Here is a 12,455-nt window from a genome sequence, read left to right as displayed (position 1 = left end):
AGCTCCTGTATTTATTTATATTTTTTACCCTAGGACCAAAAGCACAGCTGATGTTGCGGTATCCAGATGGAAAAAGGGAACAGATCACTCTTCCAGAGCAAGCTAAATTGCTAGTAAGTATACCTAATTGAAAGCGCTTGCTTGAAGAAGTGAAGCTAATTAATTGGTGTAATTGGCTTGATGATTCTTTGAAATAAATATGAGGTATTCATCCTGACCTCTAACTGGAAACTTAACTGAGGTTAATTTTAATTCTAATTAATATATTTCCTTTTTGAATTATCTTAGGCAAATCACATAGGGTCTGTTCCAATCAAGGCTTTTTTTTTATTTCATGGCTTCATTTCATTTTTCCAACGGAAATTCTTACCCGGAAATGGAGAGTGAAGACTGTAGTGGGGCTTCTGACTTTTCCTAGAAGCTGAAACTGAAAAATGGTTAAGAACCAAGGCCATTTTTCTGTGTATTTCTCTCACGGGGCTTATTTGGTTTCCCCCTTATAATTCTGTTTCATGCCTTTCTTCTCTCTGTATACTGGTGGCTTTTGTTGGTCCATCATAGTGATGCTGAGGACCTTTTCTCCTAAAGTGGACCTTTCCTTTGTCTTTTTCAACTTCTGGCAAAGAGAATGAGTTGGACTAGCCTAGCTTAGCCCCTGAATGAATCTCCCTTGGGTCAGGTGTTTATTATACCTGGCCATTTTCTCTGGCTAGAGATAGTCTGACTTTTGAAGACTCTGACTAGAACACAAGTCAGATCTGGCTACTGGTGCTGATACCCAAACTGTCTCCCAGGTCTTGTATTTGGAAGGGAATATGAGTTGAGACAATGGGTGGAGCAAGTATAGACCACTTTTTTGAGAAGTTTGCGAGCCAGAGGTGGGTTGGCAGTAATCAGAGGGGGAAAAATTATTGAAGGAGAGACTGAGCATATTTAAGTCCAATGGGAAGCATCTGTATAGAGGGAGATGTTGAAGATACCTATAAAAGCAGAGATGTTCTGTAGGGTTTCTGAGAAGGCAAGAAGGAATTTAGTGCACAGGTGGCAAGATTGGCTATAGGTAAACTGAAGGAAGGGATCAAATGTTTAAAACAAAGGACAGTGATTCTATAAATAGATAGTGGTTTGTTTATTGAGGAAATAGTAATAACCCTGTATATATCAGTGTCACTTAATAGCCCTAAATTATTGGATACAGGTTTATTATCTCCCCATCCAAAGGGTTATGTTGGCCCTTCCAAAAATGTAAGCTTCAGTTATCTGAAAGAGTAACTTGAACTTCATATCTTATTTAATATGATTAAAATGAATGTTATAGCCCTAGCTGGTGTGGTTCAGTGGACTGAACACCAGCCTGTGAACCAAGGGGTTGCAGGTTCGATTCCCGGTCGGGGCACATGCCTGGGTTGTGGGCCGGGTCCCCATTTGGGGGCATGCGGGAGGCAACCACACACATTGATGTTTCTCTCCCTTTCTTTCTCTCTCCCTTCCTCAATAAATAAATAAATAAATAAATAATCTTAAAAAAAAAAGAATGTTACATATGTAATTCTTTAATAAGCCTTCCTATTTCCATCTAACAGCCTTGTCTTTCTTTTGTTTTTCATAGGCTTTGGTGAAGCACGTCCAGTCTAAAGGATATCCAAATGAACGTTTTGAACTTCTCACCAACTTCCCTCGAAGGAAACTCTCTCATCTGGACTATGACATTACATTACAAGAGGCAGGCCTTTGTCCTCAAGAGACTGTCTTTGTACAGGAAAGAAATTAACATCATGGCCTGACGTCTCTCAGCTTACCCCTTTTTTCCCTTTTCCTGTGAGACACCAAGTCACTGAGTATGCATTTTGGCTCATAGGATCATAGAGCCAACGTTGAGCGAGCAAGTCACCTGCCTTCTCTTTTATTTCTTGCTCTCTCCTATGATCAGTCTTTTTCACCCCTTACCTCCTTTTTTTCCTCTCCTCTCCTATTTTTGTCTTTTTCCTTCCTTCTTCCCTCCCTCCTTCCCTTCTTCCCTCCCTCCCTCCCTTCCTTCCTTCCTTCCTTTTCTTTCTTTCTTTCTTTCTTAATTTCTTACCTAATCGGGTGACCAAATGGAAGTATAAAGATAAGACCTCCCAGTACTGGCAGTAGGAAATGTGTGTTCCAATAAGTGGTCTCTTGCACAGCAGCTTTTTGGGATCAAATGATAATGTTACTCCTCAGACTTCTTTGATAAAGGAATGGCTATATTCAGAATAAGAAAAATGACTGTTTTTTCTAAGCCCCATGATTAGTAGGGGGAAGGAATTCTCTGATACATGTTTTGTTTTGTTGTTTATGTAAGAAATATCACATAACAAAATATCAGGCTTTTGTTGACATGGTAAAAGCATCCCTTATAATTATTATCCATCATATTTTTAAAAATTTAAAAATTCTTAGAATTATTTCCATGAGATGTGTTATTGGCAGAATGAGTGTTAAACATTGGGTGAGTAGTATGGAATGGCTTTCAATATCCTGAGACAGCTTTCTTCGTTATTACTCTATAAACTGCATTGATCCTGCTAGTCCCAGAAAGGACTTACAATGAGTATATTGTGGCGACTGGGATAGGAAGGTGCTTGCTGTTTTTGCCAGTGCAGCATATTAGTTCCCTTGGCCCTTCCATTGTTTGGGTCCCCAAGTGATCTAAAAGAAGGCAGCTATTCAACAATCATGCAATACAATGGCTTGTGGTTGTAACCACTGTAGTTATTGATTGTCCTATGTGTTTTAGGCATACTTATGTATGTCCTGGCGGGGAAAGGAAAAGTATGCAGCTGAGAGTAGCTAACCACGTTCCCCTTGGTTAGAAATAATGGTTTGTTTTTACCCCCAGTTGGAACAGTCTCCAAAAGGCTCTGGTGACGAAATGACCTTAATTCCTCATGCTTTTTATTGCAAAAGGTATCCAAACTGAAAGCCTCTCTAAGGTGAAGACCTTTAAATTCAACTCATAAGACAGCATTTAGGAAGGGAGGTGGGGAAGACTGCCAGTAGTCTTCAGATGTGGGGTTTTCTCAAATTGTATAGTTAGTGAAAGCTTTTTTCAGTATTGTTTGGAAGATGCCATCTTGAATCTACATAACACTATTTGACTTACCAGCTTCACTATATTCTCAATTCTTACCTTGAGCTTTAAGTAGTGTCCTCTGAAGGAGTAGTGGTGATTCTGGTGGCAAAATCAGAACTTTAACTTGCTATAAAACAGTAATATAAAATGGACCTATTTTATCAGTTGGGGAATTAGATTGATTGAGTCTTCTACTTGAGGGACATAAATTGCTATTACTCAGAGAATTTTAGGTTCCCATCTATTTTAAGGTCGCTCAATTGGTAACTAGGGGATTTTTAAAAAGATGCTTATGTGTTGCTAGTACTCAATTAAAGAATATGGTTTCTAATGGTTGAATTTTGAGGGACTCTTCCTAAAGAACAAATAATGTTTCTCCTCAAGGAAAATTCTGTTTATTCTTCAGTGAGTCCTTTTGGATTAATGTTCTTACTTTTTCTAAGTCTGTGTAAGTGCTTATGTATACGTATATAATTGTATAAATATTTATAAATATATTTATATAATTACAATTTCATTTATACCTTGAGTCAAAGTTCTCTCTTTAGATTGGTGATTGAGTAATATAGGCTCTTCAGGCTAACTAGCAGCTTCTAAATTATTGAGGAAATATGGTTTTCATGTTAATTCCTCAGATATATCTCTGAACTTGGGTAATTGGCTTACTATCTAAGGAATAGAGCTGTATACTATCAAAGATGCATTAGAGGGCAAAAAGAAATGTCAGTAGTAAACAAGGTCAGAATCTAAAAGTTCAGGGAGTTACAGGGTAAGAAGTGAGGGTATGCCTAGTTTTGGTGCTATGATGGCACCCATCTCTACTTTTAGCAAAGTCAAGTCACAGCTAAAACCCAAATCTGTCAAAAATGTGAAGTCTAGGACTCTGTTTTATTCTTTTACCTATTAGCGTCTCTTTATAAAACATGTCTAGAGAACCTGAGACAACATGTTCATTAATGATAGGATGTAGTTCTTTTTGATAAGCTCAGCCCTGGCATATCCATTTATGAGACACCAAAGTGACTTTTTCAACTGTGAGATGACCAAGTATATATATTAAGTGATTTAAATAAACATATTAAAGAGATGCGGCATGAGATACTGATTCAACTTAGATATAGCTGGGGTGTTTAGAGTACAAGATGCAAAGGATTTTATTTTGAGGCAGGAGTGTAATTATCCTGGGTTTGATATGGAGGCCCATGGGAAGGAAGGATTATGGATTGTTCATGGGAATAGTGAATAAGGAATATTGCTTTATTCAAGAATTTAATCCATTTAGGGGATATATTTCCTCTAGTTCGTTTGATTTCCTCTGGAAATTTCTTTGCTCTTTGGAGGAGAGGTTTTATTGAATAGATTAAATGAGGTTAGTAAAATAATGGAAAAGTAGTTTAAACAGTCATTCCTTGTAGGTATTGGAAACAGCTTGAAAGAGATAATAAAAGGGAGGAAATGAATAAGATTTTGAGAATAAATGACAAAAAAAATACAGGGAGATAAAATGAAAATTAGCGGGGGAAAAAGTGATAGGAAACCTCTGTTGTAATTGATTTAGGAAGGAACCAGAAAAGAGAAAAAAAGCCAAATGAGGGAAGAATAGGGAATTAATTGTGAGTAACTAGCATGTGCTAGGTACCTTATGTGCATTTCCTCCTTTAATCTTTCTTAGAACTCTACAAAATGCATATTTCCCCCATTTTATGGATAAGAAGGATAATTGAGTCCAGAGAACTTGTTCAGGATGTCACACCAGTAAGTGGCAAAATTAAAATTGGCATTTTGAGAGTCCGTGCTCTTTTTCACTCTTGTGCTGTTGTTTACTACACTAGGGGAATCGGCCCTAAGGTTTTCTTCCTGTTGTTTGGCTCTGTAAAGTATCATTTGGTTATGTTTCCCTAAAGCTTGTGGGTTTTGTGCTATGCCTATAAATTCTTATTTACACCATTATTTTGAGGGGCTAATTATTGTTTTCTTGAAATGATGGACTGATACAAATGTGAAAAGAAAATAACTATGTGGTATTATTTGCCAAGAATAAATAGGATAAAAAAATGATATCTTTTTCAAACCACTTTCCAGAAAAGATACAATTATCTTTTCTGTATCCCTCCCATACCAGATTATTGAGCCCTTTTATGTATGTATATGTTTTTAAATATTGTATAAAATTCTTCTTCCTTGATTATATAAGTCAGTTATGTATTGAGTCTTAATCAAACATCTTGAAATCTAAGATCTAGTTCCTTCCTATTTTATCCAGTTGGAGAGACACACTACACATGAGATAATTGGGGAACATGTAAATGCTTACCTTTCTGAGGCTCTACTGTGACTGCAATAGACATATAGGAAGGAGAAAAAATAGTGTACACTTTAGTTAGGACAGTTATAAAACTGAAAAGTGGCAAACACTGTAGCTCAAATTTTCTTTTGACTCGCCTTTATTCTTTAGTTCCAACTTTTGTAACTACTTAGGGCATTAAATTTATCAGTAAGGCATACCCAATGCCCAAATAGGAAAGAATTACTGATTCTTTCCTAACTAAAGATTTTAGCTAGCAGGGATCTCACTGGACACTTAGGAAAATACTAGAGGAAGCCACTAGCAACTGAAAAATGAAGGAGAGATTTAGTTCTCTACCCAGGTACAAATTAAATGTATATTATGTATGATATGCAGAAGGGGCACTATGTAGGCATAAGTGGACTTGAGTAACAGCTCTGCTACGAGTTAACAGTGAACTGGACTAGATCAGAAGTTCTCAATCTGTTCAAGTAGAAGGACTTGTGATTTTAAAATTTGGCAGGGGTGGGGAACTATGGAGTTCAGTATAATATTAATTTCATAGATGGACAAAATGTAAATGTGCATATGGAATTGCAGGCCCTTTGCAGAACCCATAAATTGTAGACTGCTGAATTAAATTATCTCTGACATCCTTTCCACTCCAAAATTTTATGCTTCTAGTGTCTCCTCTTTATTATATATTATCCCTAAGCTAATTAAAAGTATACTTCCTAATCAGTTCCTTTGCTTTTTTTCTGTGTTCAGGTTTCATTTGCCCAATAACTAACCTCACTTGACTGAAGTCTCCAAAAAAAGGAGAGTATGATAAAGATCTAGTAGTGGTCTTTTAAACACAATTCATTATTTTAAAAAACTTAATGCAGTATTCCTAATCATTGTTGAGATGAATAAAATGTAATTAAGGAGAACCGAATATTTCATTGATACCAGAGTTAAATTTTATTTTACCTGTGTTCTTAAACAAAGCACTTTACTCACTGAGCAATTGTTAGGAAACCAATTTGTGTAAATTATAAAATTCACTTACTTTTTGCAGAAACAGCTTTTTTAGATCTAGTTAAGCTGACTTTTAAAAATATTTCTTATCCCATAGAGTGTATCTCCATTATAGCATTCTCTTTCTCATCGTCTTTCATTTAACTACTTAATAGTAAATCATAGGATGCAAGTTGATGAATAGGTAATGTAAGAGTGGAAAGAATCAACCCTCTGAACATGGCAGTTTTCCAAAAATATAAGCCTTGCTGAAAAGGCTGCTTAAAGACAGCTGGGTACTATGAATATTCAACGTCATTGATTTGCCTTGCTTAGCACCTCAGTTATTGTCTTGCCATAAAACTTAATTGCAGTGTACACATTTTAGAATAGTGGCAGGAATGTTCTTCAGTACTGCAAATAACCAACAGAGAATACCAAGCCAATATGTTGATTTCTCCTGTTATGAGAAATTTTGTATTTTTAATGATGGTTATTTTGGTCTTGACTCACCTGTGTGTCAGTCCTGCTAGAGAGGCAGTTAGAATCAAGAGTATTTTTCAGAGATATAATGACCTTGGTAGTTTTCCCACTGAAGTGAACTTGTGATTCAAGTTAATGGGTGTAATGATATGGAACCCTTAATTAGAAAATATCTTAATCTATTCTCTGAAAACTAGTCATAATTTTTAATGAAATTTGCTATTTTAAGAAATTTATTTCTAAGTTTAATATGTAACTTTAAAAAATTTTTTGGATAAATTAATATACAAAGGAAGAATTTGAGACAAACATAATTTTTATAGCTCATTTTCTCTCTACTTAAATATTGTTTTATTCCAAATAATAGAACAACTAAGCTCCATGATGCTTCTACCCCATTTTTGGCCTACAGAATGCTCTCTTATTGCTTAGGACCTAGTCATTCACATAAACCTGATTTTTGGTATGGGCCTTTCTTTGCCAGATGATCTGAAGGTAGAGTTGGGTAATCCAATATAAACTACATTAATCAAACAATTTAGCATTTCTGTAAAATATTTTCAAAAGATAACCACATTTACTTGTAGGATTAGAGGGAATACTAACGGTAGTATTTTGCCTAAGAACAGTCACATATTAATCTAGTCATGTGGGAAGTTACCTTGTACTTAATTCTCTTAAAACAGCAAGTTTTTGTTGTTTGCTTAATGGTATTTCCTCTACAGATATCAAAATGCACTAAGATTTTTATATTCCTTATAAGGTCACTTGGGTTTTCAAATAATAGTCAAGCAAAGCTAGATTGAACGTAAAAATGTTATCTCCATTAAAAGAAGTTATTAATCTAACTGAGCTATCATGAATCTTTCATTATTAGACATGGTAAATAAAATGGGAAACATTTCAAACTATTAGATAAATTCTGACCTAGAATTGAATTCTCCCCTCCTTAAAATCTTTTTTTGCTTTTTTTTATAGATTCAATATGGGCATCTTAACTGATAAGGGAGAGATTCTTGATCTGGAACCATTCCCTGCCATTCTGCTTTTTTTTTTTCCTGTCACAGTTGCTGCCTTTAGAGTACATGTCACCAGGATCTATTTCAAGTTAATGACATTGAAATGTTGATGCTCGGTTGGATATGTTGCTATTTAACAAAATTGTTTTATAGGTATGTTTTCTCAAAGCCTCTGTGTTCCTAATAATGGAAACTATCAATAAATTAAATGGTGTGATTCAAAATATAAATAGGTTTTTGACACTAATTACATGCTTTTATAACTTTGATAATTATTGCCCTATAAGTTAAACCTCACATGGAGTGACCATTGCCACCAGAAAATCCTATTTTACTTGCTAATTGGAATGAAAGTAGTGTGTGACCTCCATTTTTTAGTTAGTAGTGAGCTTATAGTAAGGGCTGTTTATCTTACCCATTTTGGGACTTGGGCCTTGTTACTCTCCTGGGTCTGTCCCTTTCTTTGGGAGAGGCAATTTAAAATACCTGCTGCAAAGTAAGTAAATCTATGAAAAGTTTCGCTAGTCTTTGGTGTAGAGAGATGAGGAAGGACCAGTTTATGCTAACATGATTCGTGGACTTTGAGGAGTTTCCATCCAAGCTTTGGTGTGAATAAGTTGGACAAAATTTTATTCACTCCTTTAAGAATCTTAGGACAGTTTTCCTTTTGATTGTTAACAATTTTTAAGCATCTGGAGTCTTTTTTTTAACCCTTTAAGAAACAAAGGTGTTTTTGAGTAGGCATTGATTGTTTCATGGAAACTCAGGAGTGTTTGTAGGCTCTGTGCATGCTTTGTATGAGTTCAATTTGAGCAATCTGGCATGTCCAATTATGGCATGACTTCACTAATTTTGTTTTTTAAACATCTTTTTCTGTCATTTTTCAAACCTCACTTCCCATTTACTCAGAAAGGTTAATAAAAGGAATGGAGTTTATTTGGGGGTAGGGATGGGCGTGGGTTGGGGACTTGAGTGAAGTCAGCTTGGGGTATTTGCTTTAAAGTGTTTCTCAAGCAGTTCCAAACAATATTTAGAGATTCCCTGGGATATTTCTGTACTCAAATTATTCTGGACAAAGTGGTAGTCTTAGTGAGATTTGCATTCTTAATGCAGGACGGCTCTAAATTTAATCTTTAGCGTAATTTTGTTATTGAATACAAGAAGATAATGGACAGAGACCGTGCTCCTATTGTTGTGTTTCTGGCAAGAGCTCCCTAAAATGTATGTAGTTCTCAGTTTTCTGGGCTTTTAGTCCCATGGTGCTAGGAGATACCATTTGTTTTTGCAGCTCTTCTCAAAAATGGGAAGAAGGCTTTGGGACCAGTGGGTATGGGGCAACTGGATCATTCACTAGGTTTTTTTGTTCAAGACACACTAGAGACCCTCCTATACATCTAGTAAGTGATAATAAAGGTGCTAGGGAAAGCCTTAAATTTGAAGACATATGGAGGAGGCCATAGAAAATCTAAACTTGTAGGAGGAGAAAAAGATGCCATTAGATGAAGCAGAGCTTTAACTGGTGGCTAAGATTCAAGGAACTTCCACTTGCTCCAAAACCAGGGAAATCTTAGATAACTAGGTGTGATATATCTATAGATACACATAGTCTATAGGTAAATTTCTAAAATGAGGATCTTTCGGTTGGTGATCCTCTGGTTTCGGCTGTACCAAATTGTGATACTCTTGCTGTATTATCACCAGTTGCTTTATATTGATAATGCAACTTGAATTGGGGAAGGGGTGGGACACATGGGGTGGAGGGAGAAGGGAATGGGACGATAAATCTTTTGAAGATATCAGCTCACTGTGCTGAGAGAAGGACCAAACTCAAGGAAACCTCTGATCTATAAATTCAACTGCTGCATTTTTTATAAATACATGTAAATGTCTTGTTGTAATATTTGATCTTGGAAATAAAATAAAAACTTTTAAGTATTAGTTTTTTGTATTTTGTGAGATAAGACTGGATATTTTATTAATACAATTCAGGTTTCAAAATCTTACCCTCCTAGTCTCACGTTTAAGACAGTAGCATTTATTGGCATAAGTTAGCTCATAGTCCCATTGTCAAGGTTAATGCCTGCTAGCTTCTCTTCTGTTCTTAGTACTAGTACGTTGGACATTTATGGTTTAAATTGTGTAGAAGAAGTCGGAATTGGTGTTTAGCTCACAGTAACCCCGGGACCAGTTTGTGCTGCTGCTCTTCTTGTGGAACTAGTCCTCATCTCCATGCTTCAGCAACATACCCTCATGCGACTTGCCACCTTCTTTCAAGACCTTATCTCCTGTCCACATGGACTGGTCAAGAGGTGGGCATCCTACCTAAATTGGGCTAATAGGGCTTCCTTTCCATTCCTCCAGTGACAGAAATCTATCCTTCACCTTAACAAGCCTCACTATGTGCCAAATGATAGAGATGTAATGAGTAAAACAGACACAGACCCTGCCCTCTGGGAACTTTCTTTTTAGTTAGAAATACAATTAGGACATGAAAAATACAGATTTGACTCAAATACTGCGGGAAAAAGAAACAATTATAAAAGGATCCAGTAGAGAATTTTGTTTTAAATAAGATGTTAGGGAATAATATTTAGGTTGAGACCTGAAGGACGAAAAGAGGCCATGGTGAAGAGTGGGAGGAAAACTTCCAAACAGAAACAAATGGTAAGGCTGTGGAGCAGGAAAGTTTTTCATGTGTCTGAGGTAGAGTATATCTGGCATGTGTAGTGAGCTAAGGGAATGACATAAAATGAGTAAAAGATTATAAAAGGCCACCTTAGGCCCTGGTAAGGGGGCCTGATAGTCTCAAGTGCAATGAGGAGCCATTTATATGGAGAGAGGATTGGGAGAGAGCAAGAGTATTGCAATAATCAAGGTACAAAACAGGTTGCCCTGACCAGTGGCAATGGAACTGTATATATTATATAAATTATATAAATTAGGGATGCATTTTGTAGGTTGGATTAGATGTGAGGGAAGGAAAGAAAGAGAAACCAAGAATGACAAGTTTTCTAGTAGGTGGATAGGTAGTGGTATCATTACTGAGGCAGAAAGACTGGGAGATCAACCAGGGTTGGTGGGTAGAAAGCATTTTGGCTGTGTTCATTGTGGTACTTCCAAATTCAGGTATAGTATAGGAAGTTGGATTATGTGAGTCTGAAGCCTGAAGGAGAGGTAGACTGGAGTTAGAGATTTGAGAAATTGTCAGTCTTATAGATGGATTTTAGTACCATTAGAAAGACTAAGGTCATCCAGGGAGAAAATTAAAGAAGAAGGTCCAGGCCCTGGCTGGGTCGCTCAGTTGGTTAGAGCATCATTCTGATGTGCCAAGGTTGTGGGTTCAATCCCCAATCAGCAGGGCATGTATAAGAAGCAACCAATGAATGCATGAATGAGTGGAACAACAAATCTCTTCACCCTCTGCCCCACAGCCCCCCTTTTCTCTCCCTCAAATCGATAGATTGAAAAAAGAAGAGCGCCCAGCGCCTGGGCCTTGAGATCATCAACATAGAGGCCCAGTCCAGGAGCTGTAACCAGTAAGGAAGAAGAAACAGCTGAGTTTGGTGTCAAGCGAGCCAAGAGCAAGAATGTTTAAGAAGGATCTAGGCCCTGGTCAAGTAGGTAAGTTAGTTAGTGTCGTCTCCATATGCCAAGGTTGCAGGTTAGAGCCCTGGTCAAGGCACATTCAAGAATCAACCAGTGAGTCCTGATGGGTGGCTTGGTTGAGTGTTATCCCATAAAGTGATTGGTTGCAGGTTTGATCCTGGGTCAGGGCACGTGCCTGGGTCCCTGACCAGGCACTTATGAGAGGCAATTGATTGATGTGTCTCTTAACATTGATATTTCTCTCCCTCCCTTCCCCTCTCTCTAAAAATAAAGTTTTTAAAATATCAGTACAAAAAACGAAAGAATCAACCAATGAATACATAAATGGAACAACAAATCCATGTTTCTCTCCTTTCTCTCTCTCTAAAATAAAAAAAAAAATTTCTCTAGCAGCCAACTATGTCTACTTCTGCCTAGGAGTCAAGTGAAAAGGGCAGACAGTAAAATCTCTATTAGATACGAGAAGTCGTGAGACCAAGAACATTTTCAGTGTGGTGTTAGAAACAGAAAGAAGCCTAATTTGAGTGGGTTGAAGTTTGTAATATTTTTATACTAATGAAGAAGAAAGAAAAAAAAGAACTTCCTCTTTAGTGAACCTTTATAAATGGCAGATCTTTCAACATCTCCTATCTTCCTTTTTTTTTCTCCTCCAATTAAGGGAATGTGCTCTCTTGTTTAGTCAGTTGTGTCAGTTGAGGTTTCATCCCACCCACAAGGAAGCTGATTAGTTTGTCACTCTTATTTGGGAAAGATTAGCCTGATTTTCATCATCTTTTCCCTTTTCCTCCCGCCAGTGAATTCCATTTTCTCACCTTCCTCTATTCCTTACTCAAATTCCGCCTCCAGATCCCACAGTATCCCCAGAATGGAACATCTGTCTTGTTCTGAGCCTTTCAGCAGTGGGAAGCCTTTTATGGCATTTGGCATAATAGCCCCAGACTCCCACTAGCTTCTCCCTAGA

General features: G+C 36.9%; 1 protein-coding gene across 1 annotated transcript in view; it reads left to right on the top strand.

The window, feature by feature from the left end:
- The window catches only part of UBXN7 (UBX domain protein 7), a 54,470-nt gene extending 50,988 nt beyond the window's left edge, over window positions 1-3,482 (top strand). Inside the window, exons 10-11 of the mRNA XM_090278217.1 lie at window positions 34-113; window positions 1,610-3,482. Of these exons, the coding sequence (XP_090134343.1) occupies window positions 34-113; window positions 1,610-1,771 (242 nt within the window). The 3' untranslated portion in view covers window positions 1,772-3,482. The remainder of the gene's footprint in view (window positions 1-33; window positions 114-1,609) is intronic.
- Window positions 3,483-12,455: the final 8,973 nt, after the last annotated feature.

Source organism: Furipterus horrens, unplaced genomic scaffold (assembly GCF_987537825.1).
Source record: "Furipterus horrens unplaced genomic scaffold, mFurHor1.1.pri manual_scaffold_1, whole genome shotgun sequence".
Classification (NCBI taxonomy): domain Eukaryota; kingdom Metazoa; phylum Chordata; class Mammalia; order Chiroptera; family Furipteridae; genus Furipterus; species Furipterus horrens.
This window is presented reverse-complemented; position numbering and strand designations above follow the sequence as displayed.